At 40.0% G+C, this 22,766-nt stretch overlaps 1 protein-coding gene across 1 annotated transcript in view; it reads right to left on the bottom strand.

Annotated features, from left to right (window-relative positions):
- RASSF9 (Ras association domain family member 9) overlaps nucleotides 1-21,328 on the bottom strand; it is a 34,026-nt gene extending 12,698 nt beyond the window's left edge. The window contains exon 1 of the mRNA XM_069762012.1: nucleotides 21,185-21,328. Within this exon, the coding sequence (XP_069618113.1) occupies nucleotides 21,185-21,231 (47 nt within the window). The 5' untranslated portion in view covers nucleotides 21,232-21,328. The remainder of the gene's footprint in view (nucleotides 1-21,184) is intronic.
- Nucleotides 21,329-22,766: the final 1,438 nt, after the last annotated feature.

The raw sequence follows: 22,766 nt of genomic DNA, 5'->3' as shown, positions 1-22,766 counted from the left end.
GTAATATCTCGCCAGTCCTGTGTTCCTGCTGTTCCCAACCAGTCCAAAGGCTTCGTTGTCTCCATCTCTCGAGTACCAGCATCTTATCTGTTAGTACCCTGTCTTTGCTGCCTCCACCATTTTAGTCACTTCACTAGTCCCGTCTCCCCGCTGCCTGTCGTTCTCTCTGTGCTCTAACTACAGTCATCCCTTTGGCTCCGGCAGTTGCGGCTTCACCTTCCTTGGGCCTGTCCCTAACTCTCCCTGTACAGGGGGTGGCATCATCTGGTCCACTCGTCCTCGGGGGCTCTGAAGCCGTGACCCAGAGGGTCCACTTCCTTAGACCTAATAATAAGCAAAGCATCCCAGAAGATAAGCATCAAGATAAAGCAGTTATTCCATGGCAATTAGTCAGGGCAGGAGTTGGGTAACTCTCACTTTGCTCTCCCTTCTATCCATGTGCTTTATTTCTATCCTATGTTCCCTTGCCATCCAAATTAACCACTCCATCCCATTTCCTGTCTCAACTTCCTGAAAAACCTCAGCCCATTTTGCCCAGACATATCGCACAAAGAAATTTCTTACAATTCCAAAAACTACTTGCTCTTTATCTTCCTACTCCTACTGTTTGAGGGGACATCTCCCCCAATCCGGGTCCACCATCCCCCAATCTCAACCCCTACCCTACCTCACATTGAAAACTCCCTAACCTTATTAATATTAGCTGCACTCCTTCATCTCCTTTTAACTGTGCCCTCTGGAATCCATGGTCTGTATGTAAAAAGCTTCCTTTCCTGCTCAAATACTTTCTGAACAACTCTATTAATCTGTTGGCCCTCACGGAAACCTGGATCCCTGCTGCCATTTACTACGGTGGCTTGCAATTCTCCCATTCCCCGAGACCCACAAAACATACATGGTGGTGGAATCGGCATACTCCTGTCCCTACAATGCATTTTCCAGGTCATCCCCCCAGTCGATCACTCTCATTCCCTTCTTTTGAGGTCCACACCATCAGGCTCTTCCATCCCCTCTCCCTCAGAGCAGCGGTCATATACCAGCCCCCAGGCTCACCCACTCAGTTCCTGGACCATTTCTCTGCCTGGCTGCCGCCATGTCCTCAGAACTGCCAAACCTTATCCTGGGAGACTTCAACATCCCCATTAACAGCCCCACTTCCACATCTGCATCCCAGCTTCTATTACTAACTACTTCTCTAGGCTTATACAGTAACAGCTCTCAACCTCTAAAACACAAAGACAATAACACGCTTGACCTGGTCTTTGTCCGGCTCTGTTCAATTTCCTACCTAGACAACTCACCGCTTCCTGTTATGAACTGGTGGTTTAGGAGCAACATGGGACGAGCTCTGAAGGAGGTGGTACCTGTACTGACCGCAGTTCCTAAGCTTAACACAACACTAGAAGTAGCCGTGGAATTTTCCTGTCACTCCCTAAACATCTCGTCAAAGCCGGAGAACTAACTACCCCTAAAGATAGAAATAGGAAAGCTATCTTGCCTCAGAGAAAATCCCCAAAGGATAGACAGCCCCCCACAAATAATGACTGTGAGTGGACAGGGAAATGACATACGTAGAATGAAACCAAGATGTAGCAAAGGAGGCCAGTCAAGCTAGATAGATAGAACAGGACAGAATACTGTGCGGTCAGTATTAAAAAAACTAGAAAAATCCACCACAGAGTTTACAAAAATCTCCACACCTGACTAAAGGTGTGGAGGGTAAATCTGCTTCCCAGAGCTTCCAGCTTAACTGAATTAATCCATACTGACAAGCTGGACAAAAAACATAGAATGTACAGAACAATTAAGTCCACAGCAGGTGGACAGAAAAGAGCAAAGCAAGGACTTATCTTTGCTGAACTGGTCAGGATATCAGGGAAATCCAAGCAGAGATGTGAATCCAAACAGGAACCATTGACAAGTGGCACAAGCTGAAGGAAAGAGCCAGGCTAAATAGCCGAGCAGAATAGACAATCAGTGGAAGCAGCTGCTGACTGCTAAATCCAAGGAGCAGCCATTCCACTTAAAACCACCGGAGGGAGCCCAAGAGCAGAACTCACAAAAGTGCCACTTAGAACCACCGGAGGGAGCCCAAGAGCGGAATTCACAACAGCTTCCCCTCTCTGACCACAACATTCTCTCCTTTACCCTCACAAATCCTCGCCTGCTCCAGCACACTCCTACCTACCACACATTGAGAAATCTACAAGCCATTAGCCCTCATACACTTTCGGACTCCCTACATTCATCACTGTTCTCAATATCCTCTTTTTCCTGTAATGTTATGGACAGTTAATAGACAGGTTATAGACAGGTTATCAGTTCTGCAGCAAAAATAGGAAGTACCTATCTATTCAATAAAACAGATGGAGAAATAAATTCCAACATTTTTCAGGCCAGGTTTCAAAAAATGGGCTGGCCGGTTAGCTGTACTAGTCCATATTGGAGATGAGTGCAGTAGCTGCCATCTTTTGTATGAATACACTATTCTAATCTGTAACATGGACCAGATTACTACATGTTGCAATTTTTTCCCCATTAAAACCACCAGCTAGTGTGAAAATATGCCCATGTGGATTAGCACGTTGGCTACAGTTGGTTCATGACCTATCTATGTGTGGGCCGTTAACATGGACACCACAGGGACCAAAAAACAACTCATGTGAATGAGTTTCTAGCTCTTTTTTGGAATTATTTCCTTAGCCTGATTGATTTGCTGACTCATTTATTAAGCACAATAAATGTATTCATACGTAAATCAGACTTTTTAGATGCTCATATCTAAATGACATTTGCTGTCCTGGGTTTGCCATGTTTCAGCATAAATGCAGATGTTTGTTTGCCCTAGTCTCTAAATTGTATTTGTACTGCTCATTTAACATCCTAAGAAGCAATTTAAAGAATTTTTAACCTCCAGTAATCAATAAATTTGCCCTCTTATGTTGTGGTTTGGCTTAAAGCACTTTGCTTCTCCCAAAGTTTGATTTCCCTTATTGGGATTGTTCTGGAGATCCCACAATGATCACCTGTATCCAAAAGCAAAAACCTGTAAGACAAGGCACTATTAAAATTAAGCAGCGCTGTATTCTGGTGCCAGAAGTATGTTTAGGAAATGCCATTACAAATCACTGTGGATGTTGTGCCAAGTACATGTGTAGACAGTGTGGTCACTGACATGGGAAGTTAACGACAGCTTAAGGGTGTTATGGAGACTGCATGCTCATTTAGAGAAATCAAGGTGTTTTATTATTTATTACACAAAGTGTATTTTTATACTTTTTTCTTGCGAGGATATTAGGCTTTAGAAATGTGTTTTTAGCAGGAAAATCGTCCTTTATTAGTTACAATCAGTGCAATTTTTCATCTAAACAAGTATTTGTTCAGGCTCTATGCACAAAATGAATATGAGGTGCTATTTATCTGATAATTAATACCATCCATAATTTAATTTTGCCTAAGTACTGATGAAGCCATACATTTGCTTTAATGCCATGCATCACACTTCTGCTTTTAATTGGATGAAGGATGCTAAACATAACAGGAATGCATAAATTGTGTTGAAATTAATGAGAATCCATTTTGTGGAAAAGCTAAATTCGTAGGTTATTTCTATTACTATGGAAGAGTATCAGAACAACCATTCTAACATTAATTGTTGCAACTTATAATTATCTTTATTAGAGACACCATAATTATTCTAAAGGACAAGTTATTTATTTTCTGCACATTACATGCTGGTATGTGGCTAGCATCCAAACAGTGTTTTATATGCAGGTTACCAGACATCAAAACAACACAATACAATAGGATTCTTCTTAACAACACACAAAGCAAATAACTTAATCATTTCTCCATCTCCCCAACAAATAAATGCAACCTAAAGAGGTTTCCAGGGACTTTAGAAAGTTTAGTCGAGAGTGAGAAATGTTATAAAATAAGGAACTAATCTTCACTTAACTTTTCAGGTAGTCTTCCCCTGTCCTATAGTGAAGTGAACTTAGGAAAACGTTTACCAATCTCAAATGCGGCATGAACGTAGCTTATTTGGACTTGTGTTCGGATTCCCAAGCATATTTCCTCAAAATTGGCAAAATTTAGTCATAGTTTGGTCAATTATAAGGTTTCCACTATTGCTTTTGTTAGGACTTTGTCTAGGATAGTGGTTCTGTATAATGAGCAGGGGGTATATGTTTTATGAAAGGAGAAGTTGTGTATAGGTCAGAGAAGCAGCGGAACGTAATTTTTAAAAATTAACCTAATTTGTGTACCTTTCAGCAGCCAATCACAGCACAGAAACCATCCACAATGTCCAGACACAAAAGTTCCTGCCATTTTGTCAATGTAACAGCACAGAGAGGTTGTTTCTGCTGCTGCAAGTTGTCATATACAGTACAGACCAAAAGTTTGGACACACCTTCTCATTTAAAGATTTTTCTGTATTTTCATGACTATGAAAATTGTGCATTCACACTGAAGGCATCAAAACTATGAATTAACACATGTAGAATTATATGCTTAACAAAAAAGTGTGAAACATCTTAAATTATGTCTTATATTCTAGGTTCTTCAAAGTAGCCACCTTTTGCTTTGATAACTGCTTTGCAAACTCTTGGCATTCTCTTGATGAGCTTCAAGAGGTAGTCACCGGGAATGGTCTTCCAACAATCTTGAAGGAGTTCCCAGAGACGCTTAGCACTTGTAGACCATTTTGCCTTCACTCTGCGGTCCAGCTCACCCCAAACCATCTCGATTGGGTTCAGGTCTGGTGACTGTGGAGGCCAGGTCATCTGGTGTAGCACCCTATCACTCTCCTTCTTGGTCAAATAGGCCTTACACAGCCTGGAGGTGTGTTTGGGTCATTGTCCTGTTGAAAAATAAATGATGATCCAAGTAAACGCAAACTGGATGGAATAGCATGCCGCTGCAAGATGCTGTGGTAGCCATGCTGGTCCAGTATGCCTTCAATTTTGAATAAGTCCCCAACAGTGTCACTAGCAAAGCACCCCACACCATCACACCTCCTCATCCATGCTTCACGGTGGGAACCAGGCATATAGAGTCCATCCGTTCACCTTTTCTGTGTCGCACAAACACATGGTGGTTGAAACCAAAGATCTCAAATTTGGACTCATCAGAATATAGCACATATTTCCACTGATCTAATATCCATTCCTTGTGTTCCTTAGCCCAAACAAGTCTCTTCTGCTTGTTTCCTGTCCTTAGCAGTGGTTTCCTAGCAGCTATTTTACCATGAAGGCCTGCTGCACAAAGTCTCCTCTTAAAAGTTGTTGTAGAGATGTGTCTGTTGCTAGAATTCTGTGTGGCATTGACCTGGTCTCTAATCTGAGCTGCTGTTAACCTGCGATTTCTGAGGATGGTGACTCGTATAATCTTATCCTCAGAAGCAGAGGTGACTCTTGGTCTTCCTTTCCTGGGGCAGCCCTCATGTGAGCCAGTTTCTTTGTAGCGCTTGATGGTTTTTGTCACTGCACTTGGGGACACTTTCAAAGTTTGATCAATTTTTCGGGCTGACTGACCTTCATTTCTTAAAGTAATGATGGCCACTCATTTTTCTTTACTTAGCTGCTTTTTTCTTGACATCATTTCTAGCAATTATAGAAAAGACAGCATTACCCATAGGAAGCCCACACACATGCAAGACTTCATTTCTGTACATGTGGTCCGGGTGGTAGGAGATAACTGGAGCCCCTCACCATTGAATACCCTGGTGAACCCCTAACTTTATCTCTGAGGGGAAATACATCTGCATAGGGTGTTCATTACAAAAAGGGCTACCATCTCTCTGAGAGGTTCACTATAACCCACCATGAATATGTCTGCCTATTATTGACATTATTATTGACATTATGAACTGTACCAGTGCTCTGTGTGCTCACATGTGTCTTGTTCTGCCACAGTGATGTTTGCATGTAAGGGTGACTTGGTCTTATTTTACAGGTGATATCATACTGTTGTACCCCATATACCTATACCACTGTATCTCATAGTACAGAGTCTTTGGCTGTCACACATATAGGTTATTACTTATACCTAAATCTCACAGGACTTCATCTTGTAAAGGTGACAGTACCTCCTTTGGGGGGGGGGGGCTGTCTGCACTGCTAGCTTCATTGAAGTATATGGGGATTTTCTGATTCGAAAATATCTAATTTGCCTGTTAGTATCATTATATCTGTTTAGGCCTATCCATATCTATATTTACTTTGACCAGCCTGCAAGTTATACACCTACTCTTATAAATTTCTACGAGACAGTAAGCACTTTTTGAAAAACATATGCATAACTTTGGCACCCACTGATTATACTCTCATAATTATTAAGCAGTTAAGTTCTTTATGGGTGTTGGTGATGGCTTGGTGAGGGATCACCTTCAGGGTCAGACAGGTTCAGTCTACGTGGAGCGGAGGCGCCAATTCATTTTCCCATAGGGTGCCAACCTCTGCTGCCAGGTAGGGAAACAGAGTATTAATTATATGTTCCTTAGATATCTTCTATTTGATTAATTTAATATTTGACAAGAGCTTGTCTATTATGTGCCTATGTCTGATCCACTCACTAATATGTTTTTATATATATGAGCTTTTTTGATTAATATAATACAATTAAAACTAAGTTTTAGGTCTATTTTGCTTTTGTTTTCACAAAACTATACCAGACTTGTTATATCCTTTGGGTTTTTGTCTGCCCATTTCCTGATCAAAATCGCTAATACTGTCACAGTCAGGACTGAGGAGGCCCCATTTCCTAATGAAAATCATTTGGCCTAATATTGGGATGCAGGCAGGAGACATTTCCTAATCAAAATCGTTAGGGCTATTATTGAGTTGCAGGTACCAGGTCATGTTTCCTAATCAAAATCATTAGAGTTAACATTTGAGTGCAGGCAGGAGACCCCATTTCCCAATCAAAATTATTTAAGCTAATATTGGAGTTCACTCAGGAGGTCCCATTTGCCAAACGAAATTGTTAGGGATAATATTGGGGTGCAGGAACCAGGCCTCATTAGTCAAAATCGTTTGGGCTAAAGCTTTGTTGCAGTCAGGGCTCAGGAGGTCACATTTCCTAATCAAAATCATTAGGCCTCACTTCCTAATCAACATCGTTTGAGCTAACATTGTTGTGCAGGCACACTGTTAGGGTTGGTGGATCACACTAAATATAAATAAAGATGAAGTGCGATCGCAACCCAGGGTCCACCATGCGGAGATGTAAAACTGCGGCTAGTGAACAATGGCAGAAGCGTGCGGCAATTGATCTAGAAAGCACACCCAGTCACCCATGTCACCCAGTGTGAACAGAAAGTTTTTAGCCTGCTCTGTTAGCTTCACAGAGGGGTAGAGACAGAATGCAGCTGTCTCTGGACTGTATGGCACAGCTAGATGCCACTCAAGTGGAAATGGTGCCATGTGTAAACCCCTGTTACTTCACAGGAGAGCGCTACCCTCTCAGGGGCAAGGGAATGGGTAGAGGACACAGTCACAGCACATGTAATCACATGAACTCCTCTCCAGAGGTGCCGGAATACTAAAAGGCTATACGCCTGCCCTGAGCACATGCAGACAAGTCCACACTACCATAGTGTTTCACACACACAAGTAACATAAATGATCTTAGCGCACCGATAGGTGTGCCAAAGATCCTTTTATAGATTGTGCCAATCAGACAGGACCTTGTTCGCGGGCCATTCCGGAGCCAACACAGGACCTGAACAGCTGACTACCGACCACCAATGAGAGATTGACTCACAAGCATGCTCAGTGGAGTGATTTCTGAACTTAGACCCAGGAACGTCTGCTCAGTGCCACCTATTGCTAGGTGCCGTAGCTGTAACTGTGTAACTGGAGAGCCAGCAGTAACTAGACAAACAGTATGCCTCAATGTCTTTTTTCGGCCTTACTAACTATGTTACTATTTAGGTTCTGTAGAAGGACGTAGATCTGGGGATTTATTATGATGGAATATAGGCTGAACTGGATGGACAAATGTCTTTTTTCGGCCTTACTAACTATGTTACTATGTTACTATGTTAGTATGAGTCTGAGAAAGATGCTGAGACCAATGTCTCTGCTGAGCAGGCTCCACTGCGGTTGAAGAAGAATGGGAGACCGCAGAGGGAAACAAGGCTTGGGATCCACCTCGTGCAGTAGGAGAATTCCGCCTCCTAACACAGATTATCTCAGAAAAATAAATATTGATTGTTCATTTTGTTACAGGTGACTGGCATGTCTGGGCTTAGGGTAGTGAAACAGCTGGTTTCCACCCTGTGTCACAACTTTCCAACTGCCCAACTAACTATGCAGAACCACAGAGGGGCAAGTCTAAAGATCTGTTCACATATTCTATTCCATGGGCATCAGATTTCTTCTCCAAAGATTCACAAAATCCAGAGGAGAAAAACATCTAGACTGATGGCTGAGCAGAATCCAAACTCTCTTCACCAGATCTTAACCCTAGGGGAGAGGATCATGAGATGCACGCAGACTGTACTGTGCTGTTTGGGCAGGAAGCAGAGGAGGGTCACTCTCAGTGTGAGGAGTGGGAGAACATAGAGGATGAAGATGAGTTTGTATATCCCACTTGGTACAAACCCAGAGGCACACAGCTGAGTAGCTCAGCAGAGGAGGTGGAGGAGGTGGAAGACGAGTAGGTTACATTGTGTCTTCCCTCACAGATACAGAGTAACATAACTACTGCACTGCTTCCTCATCCATAACTCTGACTGTGGCCAGCAGCAGTCACAAGTCTGCAGTTCGCAGGGGCAGCAAGTGTTACTTAACCTGTGCCTTTTCGGGGACTGCAAAGGATGACCCAACGTTCATTATCTGCCGACTTTGGAAAAAACGACTCAGTAGAAGCAAAAATTGCAATAATTTAACTGCTGCATGCACGAATGGGCTCATGTGGGATCAACATGCCTTAGTCTGGAATTGTCACTGCGCTAAAATGCGGACTAATAGGCCTTGCCAATCACCGGCCATCCCATCAACCACACCTGCTACTTCTTCCTCCTCTATCGACGTGGGAAGAGTTCTCACACAGGTCTCTGGTCGCAGAACCTCCACTTGTTTACACCCTACAGTCGGGGTGAGCGAAAGCCTGTTGGCTGTTACTGAAGTGGAGATGCCTGCTGTTTTTGTGTCACTGAGCACACTACATCTTTGTCAGTCAACCTTAACATTTCCACCTGCACCTGACTCACAGTCCAGCAGTTTATCATGTTCACCCTACTTCACCCTCTCTCAGCACAGCAGCCATCCCTTGGCCCTGCAGTTGTGGTCATGTAAAATAATGTTTTCTTCTACACATGACAAAGCTAAGAGCCTAAATGTCACCATCTCCAATCTGTTGGCTTTAAGTTTGGTGGACACAGACAGTTTCAGAAAGCTGATGGCCATTTCAGTCACCCAAGACCAATTGCCCTGCCGCCATTACTTCTCTAAGAAAACTGTGCCTGAGCTACACAAACATGTCACAGACAACGTGTCCAATTCCCTGAAAAAATGTATGTATGCCAGGGTGCATTTGACAACTGACATCTGGACAAGCAAACATGACTGGGTGTGTTACATCTCAATGACTGGGCACTCTGGTGGCTGTGGGGGCAGGTGGTCAAGGAGCTGCTCCACAAGTCTTTGAATTCCCAAGGTTTGCGAAACGAACCTCTGAGTCACTATTTCCACTGCTTCTGACTTCTCCACCTCCTCTAGGGCCTCCATGCCTTGGGGATCATAGTCACACAGCTCAAGAGTTGTGTACAGCTATCCAGGCTGAGTTTGATGAATGGCTGTCTTCACTGAACCTTGAGCTAGCAAAGGCTGTATGTGATAATGGTGCAAACCTGGTGGTGGCCCTGTGCCAGGGAAACCTCAAACATATGCCTTGCATGACTCTCTTCCTCAACCTGGTGGTACAGCAATTTTCTTCACCACTATCTCAGTCTGGATACGCTACTGCAGAAAGCACAGTTGCTGTTTGCTCACTTCTGCCTTTCATACCCCTCATTATTGGCTTGCATGGCTACAGATGTTTTTTGGCATACCGGTTAACCATTTGATTTGCGATGTGCTGACAAGGTGGAATTCTACACTGCACATGTTGCAGCGACTGTGGCCCTTTTGCATAGCCTGGGCCAACACAGTATGGACATGGTGCAAAGGAAGTTCCTCTGCACCCATCTGCACAGTTTCAAAATTGCTACTAAGATGGTTTGCACTGATGATGCTATCAACAGCATCACTATTGCGGTCATCTACATGCAGGAGCACACTTTGAATCGTCTGGGGAGCAGGGTGTGGTCCCAGAGAAAGAGATGGGAACAGAGGAAGATGCAGAAAGGATAATCATATCTCAAAGTTCCAGATTGTTGTCGAACAGGCGGGTGCCATAGGAGGGTGGATTACACCGAACGAAGGGGGCTCATGGTACCAGATTGTTGCTACTGAAGGTGCAAGAGTTAAGGAACAAATTGAGAAAGATGAGGAAGAAGAGGTGATCGGTGCACAATAGTTAGGAGATGAAGAGTATAATGATCCCCTCTCTGGTGTCCAATGTTGGTGAGAGGAGACAGAGGAAGCAAGCTTCAATGTTACACAGCTACCAACACACCATGGACTTGGACCTCATGTAAGCGCCCGCCACATTAGTGCCTTCTTGCTGCATTATCTGCAATATGATGCCCACATTTTTAGGATTATAAATAATGCTGAATATTGGGCTGCCACTCTGTTAGATCCAAGGTACAAGAGTACATTTTGCCAAATGCTTTCTACACTGGAAAGGGAGGCCCACATTTTGGAGTATTGAAACACGCTGAAAGTGAAAGTGTAGACCACCTAACTTTCTCCAATGCGTTTAGCACCCCAGTCACAGACTGGGCAGACTTGGCGATGGTGTAGTTTTTAGTGTGCTTCATTGATCTAACTATATTGGTGTCTGAAACGCCTTTGTCATGGCTTCTGTGTGTGCTGTTGCTACTGCTGCTGATTTTACAAACAATTTTTGGAAATGTGGAGACTTCAAGTTGGGTCTTCATCTGGTGGGTTGCCTGTAGTGGAAGGGCTGTCAGAGGCCTTTTACACCATTTCTTCTTTGGGAAAATTGATGCGACTTTGTTGGTGTGACAATAATTTTTGGAAATGTGGAGACTCCAAGTTTGGTCTCCATCTAGTGTGTTGCCTGTTGTGGAACAACTGTCAGAGGCCCATTATTCTATTTCTCTTCTGTGGAAATTTATTCCACTTTAGAGGTGTGTGACAATAATTTTTTGAAAGGTGTAGACTCCAAGTTGGGTCTCCATCTGGTAGCTTGCCTGTAGTGGAAGGGGTGTCAGAGGCCTTTTATACTATTTCTTCTCTGGAAAAAGTGATGCCACTTTATTGGTGCGACAATAATTTTTGGAAATGTGGAGACTCCAAGTTTGGTCTCCATCTAGTGTGCTGCCTGTAGTGGAATGACTGTCAGAAGCCCATTATACTATTTCTCTTCTGTGGAAATGTATGCCACTTTAGTGGTGTGTGACAATAATTTTTTGAAAGGTGTAGATTCCAAGTTGGGTCTCCATCTGGTAGCTTGCCTGTAGTGGAAGGGGTGTCAGAGGCTGAGGGATGTCATTATACTATTTCTACTCTGCTGTGTGACAATAATTTTCTGAAATGTGAAGACACAAGTTGGGTCGCCATCTAGTAGTTTGCTTATAGTGGAAGGGATATAATTTGACCATTATACTATTTCTGCTCTGGGGAAAGTGATGCCACTTTAGTGGTGTGTGGCAATAATTTTTTCAAATATTTGCACTCCAAGTGTCCTTCATGTGTGTTGCCTATAGCAGTATAACTCACAGACCGGGAGGCCTGCACGTACTACCAATCAAATACCTGTGTTACTATCCTAATCCTAGTAATTTGAGCTCCCAGCAAATCAAGCTTGCACCACCTCTTCACCCTCCTTATCTTAATTGAAACTTCAATTCAAAGCTCTAAATGCTGGCCCAAACCCTGGTACCTCAGGCATGGACCAAGGCTGACTGCTGCTGAGCCATTCTAAAATTTCTACTGTGGATCAATTGATGCCACTTTTCCTCGGGTCTGCCCCTAATTTTTGGAAATGTTTGGACAAGATAGGTCTCCTTCATGTTTGTTGCCTGTAGTTGTCAGACCTCTCAGAGCACCAGACCTACACCTGTCACTCAACCACCTGTTACTGATCAATGTTTCAGCTAGAATTGCTTGTCCAAGCCCTGTCCCATGCATCTATGCTGCACTATTATACTATTTGTACTCTGAGTCAATTGATGCCACTTTTCCTAGTATCTTTCCCTAGTTTGAGCTGTTTTGGAAGCTTTTCGGCTACCTTTAAGGTGTTGTCTATGCCTTTTGCTTCGCCTCCCATTGAATTCAGTTTGGGTACTTTCGACGATGCATTAAGGCACCATATTCTGCTGGGTTTGAATAGTCATTCTTTGCTAACAGTCCCTTTAAAGATGCATACTAAGCAATCTGTAATAAATCTTTCTGTGTGCTAGGATGACATGGTTTTTGACAACACAAGTTCTGTTTGCGAATAACAAAATGTTGCTGAGATCAATGATATTCTGTGCAGTGCAAAATATCTATTTACTTGACAAATTAGCATTTTGCTTGTTCATCGTGTGATTGTCAACCTATTTGGTCTGTATGACTTTCAGGACCAGATAATGCGTAAAAATGCTTTTCCCGATAACCTGTTAGTAAGGCCACATTCACACATTCAGTATTTGGTGAGTATTTTACATCAGTTTTTGTAATCGAAAATCAGGAGAGGAACAGTCAAAGGAAAAGTGTAATGGAAACATATGCACCACTTCTGCATTTATCACCCACTCCTGGTTTTGGCTTACAAATACTGATGTAAAATACTGACCAAATACTGAACGTGTGAAAGTGGCATAAATATGATAAATATATAGTGAATAGTATCAGACATATATGGTTAGCCCAGCTGTCTCATTCTTTAACAGAAGCAAGGTCTCTTGGAAAGCTATTATGCATGACCCAGAAAAACTTTGAGAAAAGAAAGAGAATGTAAAGTGCATAGGTTCAGCAGACAATTACAGACATGTTGTGGGTGTGATAGTGCTGACTTAAATTTAATAGTGCCAAGCATAATAAACTACAAATTATGATGCTTTATTTGGTTTTAAGCAGTACAGAATATTTTAACAATAGTTGTATTAAAAGGTCAAGCAAGCCATTCATTTTTAATATGTCTAGTAAGACTATGTATAAACATAACATATAATAATAATAATAATAATCTTTATTTTTATATAGCGCTAACATATTCCGCAGCGCTTTACAGTTCTGCACACATTATAATCACTGTCCCTGATGGGGCTCACAATCTAGAATCCCTATCAGTATGTCTTTGGAATGTGGGAGGAAACCGGAGTGCCCGGAGGAAACCCACGCAAACACGGAGAGAACATACAAACTCTTTGCAGATGTTGTCCTGGGTGGGATTAGAACCCAGGACTCCAGCGCTGCAAGGCTGCAGTGCTAACCACTGCGCCACCGTGCTGCCCAACATATAACAGAAGCTTGTGTTTATAGGCCCTATACATCACATATGGGTGTCACCATGCTTTCAACACCCTTCTATGAGCCAAGGAAGAGAGCTACCCTGCTGGTGGTACTGGATAAAGAACAACATGAATAGTGATCATGAAATAAGCACCTTTTTCAGGGGTTAATCTCAATGTCATTTAGAAAAGATTCACCAATGTGAACTGATTTATATACATTTTTGTATCTGTTTTTCTAACGCATACTACCTCAAATTGAAATATAACCTAAGCATCAACAAATGCCTCCATATATTCATCTATTGTGGGAACATGTACAAGTTACGGTCATTGGGTCTGAAGTAATGACTTTTATAATAATATAATACTATGTGTAATATTATTTTGTTTTATTATATACTGTTACTTATTATTAATATGACAAGTCACCGAAAAAGGTCAAAAGATCGTTGGGAAACTTGATTATTTTATTGATTTTTTTTACACGGCATATTTCACCTATAACTATACCTGCCATATAGCTATAGCAGAAACTGATGGTATTCTACGCGGGGTCTATCAATAACAAGCAAGGTATTTAATGAAAAGCAAGCATGTCAACAAATATTGGTTTAACTTGTCACGTTTGAAAAAAATAGTTGCCACACGTAAAAAACCCAAAACAATAAGTCTTTAAGTAAAAGAAACATATTATTTGGAAGCTGATTAAGCTTCTGATTTGCCAGTATGTGGCAATTCCTTCTCTGTAGGTTATACTTTCCATGAATTGTATGTGTTGTTTGTTAAGTATTCATAAATCAAGCGTTTTCTTTCATTATTTACCCGGCTGACCCCGAAATGTTTCAGAATTCCTTTACAAATTGCCCTTATTTCACTTGTACATTTTCTGACCATTTGATCTGACAACGGCAGAATTATAAAATATTCACTCAGTGAGCGCATTTGTATACCACTCAACACAGACTTTTCATTACATAAATTTACTTGCCAGGAAGATATATGCCTGATTGGTCTGTTGAAGAAGAAGACTGAATAAATTTGCTTAAGGCTTAAGTAAATTCTTCAGACTGCCTTGCTATTTTTCCTACAATGGAAACTATGAATAAATCATTTCTTTCTTTATGTATTTTACATTTGGAGGGAATTCTGCAAAGGAATTTGGATTTATTTACTTTCTTCATTTCTGACTACACTTCCTCATACTTTCAGAATGCCTAGCCCTTTGTTGCTACCATCACTATGTCTGCCGAGCGCTGCATAAAAGGCCTATCGTTTTCACACCACTTATCATATAAGCAATGCTATATTTTTTAATATGCATCGCAATCTGTTGATGTTCTTTTCCCTGTGACACTATGATCTGGAAAATCAGAAAATCCGAGCTTTCTGAAAAGTTATTTCTCTAGTGGATTTCCTTGTCTTAAAAATTAAGTTCAGAGGCTAACTGTAACATTAGCAAAATAATCGATTATAAGCTTTTTTTATACACACAGTACAAAGTAGAGAGGGTGAGAAGGTTATTATAATTGCACTAAATATTTGCAACAAATATATGAGTATAAAAATTAAAAACTGCAAACTTTTAGAAAAAATATACTTCAATAATGAAAAAATTTTTAAAATTATTTTGTTACATAAGTACTATAAAATGGTCCCCATTCCCTCTTATTTGCCTGTTTGCAAAGCTCTTTGGAACCCTATTTTTTTTTAAGTCACAGTCATGAAGAAATTGCATTTTATTGCATGGAATAAGTATTTGACTACCAATCAACAAGCAAGAATTTTGGCTCTCACGGACCTGCTAGTTTTTCTTTAAGAAGCCTTCCTACTCATTACCTGTGTTAATTGAACCTGCTTGAACTCATTACCTGTATAAAAGACACCTGTCCACACAATTAATTAATCACAGCCCAACCTCTCCACCATGGCCAAGACAAAAGAATTGTATTAGGGCACCAAGGACAAAATTGCAGACCTGCACAAGGTTGGGGTGGACTACAGGACAATAGGCAAGCAGCCTGTTGGCTCAACAGTTAGAAAATGGAAGAAACACAAAAGGATTGTCAATCGTGATCTGTTTGGGGCTCCATGCAAGTTCTCACTTCATGGGGTAAGGATGATACTGAGAAAGATCAGGAATCAGCCCAGAACTGCCCAGGAGGACTTGGTCAATGACCTGCACAGTCTCAAACATTACCATTAGTAAGATGCTACACCACTATGGATTAAAATTATGCAAGACACAAGGTCCCCTTGCTCACACCAGCACATGTCCATGAGGCATGGGAGAAGGTCATGTGGTCAGGTGAGACCAAAATAAAACTTTTTAATATCAGCTCCACTCGCCATGTTTGGAGGAAAAAGAAGGAAGAGTACAACCCAAGAACACCATCCCAACCGTGAGACATGGTGGGGGAAACATCATACTTTGAGAGTGCTTTTCTGCAAAGAGGACAGAATGAGTGTACCTTATTGAAGGGAGGATGGATGAGGTCATGTATCATGAGATTTTGGCCAACCATCTCCATCCCTCCATAAGAACATTGAAGATGGGTCGTGACTGGGTCTTCAAGCATTACAATGACCCCTAACATACACCCAGGGCAATTAAGGAGTTGCTCAGTAAGAAGCATTTTAAGGTCCTGGAGTGTCCTATCCAGTCTCCAGACCTGGACCTTATAGAAAATCTTTGGAGGGAGCTGAAACTCAATGTTGCCCAGTGACAGCCCTGAAACCTGAAAGATCTGGAGAAGATCTGTATGGAGGAGTGGGCCAAAATCCCTGCTGCAGTGTGCGCAAATGTGGTCAAGAGCTACAGGAAACATGTGACCTCTGCAATTGCAAACAAAGATTTCTCTACCAAATATTAAGTTCTGTTTTTCTATTGCATCGAATACTTATTTCAAGAAATAAAATGTTAATTAATTATGTAAAAATCATAAAATGTGATTTTCTGTTTTTTATTTTTAGATTCTGTCTCATACAATTGAAGTGTACTTATAATAAAAATTAAAATCCTCTCCATTCATTGTAGGTGGGAAAACTTGCAAAATCGGCAGTGTATCAAATACTTATTTTCCCCACTGTATGTAATAGATTTTGTAAAACCCCATTGCCTTGGATTGTACCATAATCTACCTGACTCATAAGAATATCCTCATGGCTTACATTCAGAGAATGACAGTCTCCTCTGGTGATATATTAATCACACAGGCATGCCCCTCATTACAGAAGGGAGTTCTGTGAGTATAATTAGCCATGAACATGCAAAGTCCTTGAAAATTGTGAGAAATTCACGCACAAATCATGTGTGAATGCTGCATGTATTTTCATTATATAATGAATAATGGTTACAGCTCGTGAATATATGTATATTGCAGAAAGCTATGTGTTGTTGGTGTTTTATTAGCGAGATATTTATTTATTTGTATTACGAGCTGTGAAATAACCGGTTGGGTCAGTTTTAGTCACAATAAGTTGTATTAGTTACAGGGCAAATTACTCAACTGAATTTCCAGGCTACACTCCAGCAATTGTTGGAGGTTAGTTTTACACTTTTAGCTATTTGTCTCAAATCTATGTCAGTAACTGAATGGCTTATCTCAGCTAGAGGTTTACACCCAAAGGTTACTTTCTTAAGATTAGTAATTTTTTTTTCTGATGACAACCTTTTTAATATCTTTAAAAAAAAACTATAAATCCCGACATGGACTATTAAATACTTATGTCAGTGTGTAAATGATCAAAAATAAGCAAAAATATTTCAACTAGTAGAATGCACAAGTTAAAGAATGTGTCTACAGATCTGATGCAGAACTATGTGTTGTCATGGTTACAAACTAGAAAACAAATAATCATGAATGTTTATTTCAGTACGGGAGAAGGTAAGGCTCAATCGATCCATTCCCTGGAAACTGCTGTGATGGGATTGCATTGCCAATGATCCCGTCAAACTGTATGCGGCCAACTTTCATCCACAGTAAATGACCAGTTTAGCATATAGCCGAATAAAGATAACTGAAAGGCATTCACATAGATTTACTGAGCATTTTATTTCTTACTCAGCTTTTTTTTTTAGGAATTTAGTCTTTTTTCTTTTCTTTTTTTTAACTACTTTTAGTAATACTTCATTTGTAACAGTATTATTTTTGTCACTTTTTCAAATCCCACAAAGGCCTAGAACACTTGAAAAAAAACAGTGTCCTAAAAAATACATAAAAAAGCCACCAAAAATCATAATGTTTCATCTGGAAAAGACAGCACATGAAATGTGCACGATAATTAATGCTAGGAAAACTTATTGGTTAGCCTGCAAAATGGTGTTTGTGAACTCACAATAAGGTCTCGAGCACATGACTGTATAATTTGGATGAGTGCTATCCATGATTTTGGCAGATAGCTCTCGTACCCAAATCCTATGGGGCCGTCCAGGTTTCATGCCGAAGTCCAAAACAAATAATAGCATAAAGGATTTTTTTTCCAATAATCAAATGTTATTCCCAATTTAAGTCTTTGGGTCCATGATAAAAATTGGACCACACTCAGATGTCATCTGAGCATGGTCCGATTTACAAGAACTAAATTGATGACAAGGGGAAGAAACTTGATTTCTTTGTTTCTCTCCACCTTCGAGACAATAGGATTCCACTCTAATCAAAGTCTGATCACTGTCTTATTAGCATAATTGGACCATTTTTCTCGGATGGAGAGGAAACATTCATGTGACCCTAGCCGAGTATGTGCACTTGGCGTCTTTTTGATTGATTGAGTTTTTTAATGAGAAGTTGCTTTGCCTGCGTCTTTTCAAATAATCTTTCAAGTATAGTGCATGGGCAGCTTACAAAGGAGTCAAAGAATGAACATGTTACTTCTTTTAATGGCTTCATTGTTTCCAAACCCTGAAGCAGTTAGAAGACGTGACTTAAGATGAAGGACGTACAAAGTAATGTCATTTTCACATTGCTGTGCACTGCGTGTTCGTTTTATGGTGCACTTTTGCAACACTTTTTCAGGTGGATTCCAAGCATACCCTTATAGAATTTTTTACTCCTGAGTTTTTCAATATTGATTTTAGCACTTAAATCACCAAAATCTGCTTAAAAATTGCTCATAAAATGTGTTCAATATTTTTTAATGGGAAAACCATGTTGCTGTTTTTATTGACACTTTTTTTTCAGCAAAAACTGATTTAAATTTATTTTCTTATTATTTTTTTTAAATCTTTTTTTTTTTACAATCAGCGTGTTTTAGTTTATAATAAAAAACAGAGTTTTAATTCCTGGATCTGCTCCAACACTGACACTGTAGGGCTGCTTTTGGAGATACCGTATTGACTGCAGTGACGAAATCAGGACTTTAATAAGTGAGTGATATCTCACTTATTAAAGTGATTTCTGGTCAAATTCTACCCAAAACCCATTGTAGATAGCAGCAAACATATTAGCCTATTAAATGGCGATAATCTGCGTACACATCCAAACTTAACTCATACTTAAAGTTCTGCTTCAGATTTTTGCTGTAGAATTTGGTGCACGTAGATTTAATAATTTTCTGACATGTATTTACTACATATGGACGTATCCCAAAACAGGGGCAGACATACCATTGGTGCAACCTGTGTAGTCGCCCAGTGCCCCAACAGGATACTGGCAGCCCACTACCAGCTCCGAACCATGTGTAACCATTATGCATTTAGATTACCTCTTAGACTGCAAAGGGCCCATATATTATTCTTGTACAGGGGCCCTCACCTGTCTGTATCCATTCCTGCCTTAAAGAACACACTTATGGAACTTCTGCCCCAAAAATCACATTCTTGTATTTTCTGTGCCCCACAAAAGTCTAGGAAATGTCAATGTATGGCCATGTCTATGTCTACAGAACTTAATCAGACACATTCTAAATTGTGCTAAATTTACAGTAAAAATATTTCATTTCAAAGAGGTTTTCTCATTAAGGTAATACGCGATAAAGTGATTAAAGATGTCACATTCAAAATCCTTGTAATTTAATTTTGTTCTCAAGACTTCACTGTTTGTAAGTGATTCACATATTTTGTTCCCCGGGTGCCTTTTTTCTTGAGAATCCAGCTACCAATACTGCTTTCACTATATATTGTTAACCATTAAAAGGTATCACACCCACCCATTTTGTTTCTCCCACTGAGAGCGCTCTATATCGTATCTGCACAATACAACTGCTACTAGGGGATTATGTGCCAAACAATTTAGACCTAAGGGATTGGGAGAAAGCCAAGTTATGTCAGTGCCTCATTCAGCCCTACAAACCAAAGCCCTGACATAAGAGGATCATATGGAAGAGAACCACAAACTTTATTACACAAAAATGCACCTTTAGGACTTTGTCTAGTGGAAAATGTGGCCTACATCACTTTGGTACTATTACATTTCATGGAAAAACTCATTAGAGTTTATCTTGAGGACTATAAGTTGGCACAGAAAGCTATAAGGTGTACTAGGGTCACATAAGTGCCTAGTATCTGAGAAAACCTGTGAACAGTATGCCACTTAAAGGAATTCAATAGGATGGGCATGTGATATTGATAACCTTTCCCTATCGTAGGTCATCAATATCAGATTGGTGAGGTATTGACTCACCAACTCCCAACAATCAGCTGTTCACACAGCTTCATCTAATGTGTGATCAAATCTATGCAAATCTGTGGATCTGCTGGAGATCATCAAGAATTGTGATTAACTGTCTTCAATCAGTACCATAGAGAAAGAATAATGATTTGAGATGCTCAACCTCTTCTCCTTTTGCACAACCCTATTCAAGGGATAAGCGGGGGTCTAAGCTGTTGGGTCATTTCCAAACTTAGCACATAATTAAGTCAGCGCTTCACAAACTCCAGTCTTCATGGCCCTCAACAAGTCATGTTTTCAGGATTTTCCCAGTACTGCACAGGTGAGAGACCCTGTGTCAGCTTCTGATGCCTTAATAATAATAACAATAATAATAATAATAATAATAATAATATTTCCATCACCTGTGCAATACTAAGGAAATCCTGAAAAAAAATGATGTTTTGGGGGCAGTGAGGACTGGGATTTGGGAAACACTGGTTTAAGCTAAGAAAAAGTAAGTTATTCTTTTTTAAACCCTTGACAATGAGATCTTTCAGTTTTTTGCAGAAGTAGAAGATAAACTATTCTAGTCTTCAAAAGATCTACTTTTTTGTTCATAAAAGCAAATAAAAGATTCCTGACAAACATTTTACTAATACGCCAAAGAAAGCATTTCTGATTCGGCCAGCCTTTTCATCTTTAGCTGAACAAAATACATACGTCAGATGAATGTAAAAACAAAATGACTCTTTTTTGGAGCAAATGTAAAAATAATAAATGTAAAGTCTGTGATGCTATCATTACTGAAGTACATTTTGTACATGCACACTTTGCAGTAGCAATTCCAGCATATCTTGTAAAATACCATAACGTGACAGAAGTCGGTTTTTTTCTACAGTTCCGCACAATAGAGGTCGTCATTCTCTGAAGTAGAAAATGAAATACTGCTCAGTTCCGTACTATTACAAAAACATAGAAAATCTATTAGTGCTTTGCAGTCATTAAAATTTAAGGTTACCTGGACTTATGCCTTGTCTTCAACAGTTTTTTCTTGACAAGATCCATAATGATGGCTGCCGAAGTAGAACTTGAGTGTAATGACTTGCTTAGTGAAGATTAGCTGGTAGCTGCCTTTGCTGCTTAGTTAACTAAGCAGACAAGAAGGAAGTTGAGCAACCTCTGCTGCCTTTGAACTAGTGTTCCTGTTACACCTTTGGAGAGCTGCCCAGCTTCACCGAGCAGGAGTCATTAGCCTGTAAAGCCAAATGATGATCAGATCATTCTTTGATTCTTCCCATCTGAAATGTATAATGCAAGACGTCCTGTTAAGTGTCATAATTGTGGAATTGAACTATTTGCAACAGAACAGGGAAGAGTATACTTTTGAAAATCTATCTTTCTATCTATCCCATATCTATCTATCTATCTATTGATCCATAGATTCAAAAATTGGAGGAAGCACACCATTCAGAGTGAAAAAAGGAGCTTCTTTTTAATAACCCATCATGGCGACGTTTCGGTTCAAGAGTGAAAACATACATGGGTGCACCCACATACAGGATATGTAAAGGCTACAGGTTGACATGCGCTCTGAGAATAACAGGACGCCAATATCGGCATAATGCACCTGCATGTACTGAGTGGAGTGAGCCATGAAAATGATTAATAACACACAGCTGTATCTTAAAATTACTCATTAATATTTGATGAACTATTGTAATGTTTTGTTTGTATGTATGTCACTGCAATGCACTTTATAGTATTCTCCAAGATATATAAATTATGTATGCACTTCTGTGTGTTTTTTCCGTTGGCAATAACACTCTTTTTTATATAATTGTTGATAAACACTTTAATCATCTGCAGCCTTTAACCCCTTAGTGACGGAGCCAATTTTCAGCTTAATGACCAGGCCAATTTTAACAATTCTGACCACTGTCATTTTATGAGGTTATAGCTCTGGAACACTTTAACGGATCCCACTGATTCCAAGATCGTTTTTTTATAACATTTTGTACTTCATAGTAGTGGTAAAATTTCTTCGATATTACTTGCGTTTATTTATGAAAAAAACGGAAATATGGCAATTTTTTTTTACATTTTTCAATTTTCAAATGTTCAATTTTTATGCCCTGTAATCAGAGAGATATGTCACCCAAAATAGTTATTAAATAACATTTCCCACATGTCTACTTTACATCAGCACAATTTTGGAAACAACTTTTTTTTGTTAGGAAGTTATAAGGGTGAAAAGTTGACCAGCGATTTCTCATTTTTACAACAAAATTCACTAAGCCATGTTTTTAGGGACCATCTCACATTTAAAGTCACTTTGAGGAGTGTACATGACAGAAAATACCCAAAAATGACACCATTCTAAAAACGGCACACCTTATTATGCTCAAAATCACATTCAAGAAGTTTATTAACCCTTTATGGGCTTCACAGGAACTGAAGCAATGTGGAATAAAAAAAATTAACACTTAACTTTTTTTTTTACAAACATTTTACTTCAGAACCATTTTTTTTATTTTCACAAGAGTAAAAGGAGAAAATAAACCACAAAATTTGTTGACCAATTTGTCCTGAGCACGCTGATA

Source organism: Ranitomeya imitator, chromosome 4 (assembly GCF_032444005.1).
Source record: "Ranitomeya imitator isolate aRanImi1 chromosome 4, aRanImi1.pri, whole genome shotgun sequence".
Taxonomy (NCBI): domain Eukaryota; kingdom Metazoa; phylum Chordata; class Amphibia; order Anura; family Dendrobatidae; genus Ranitomeya; species Ranitomeya imitator.
The sequence above is the reverse complement of the archived record's forward strand: the minus strand, read 5'-3'. Positions and strand labels throughout refer to the sequence as shown.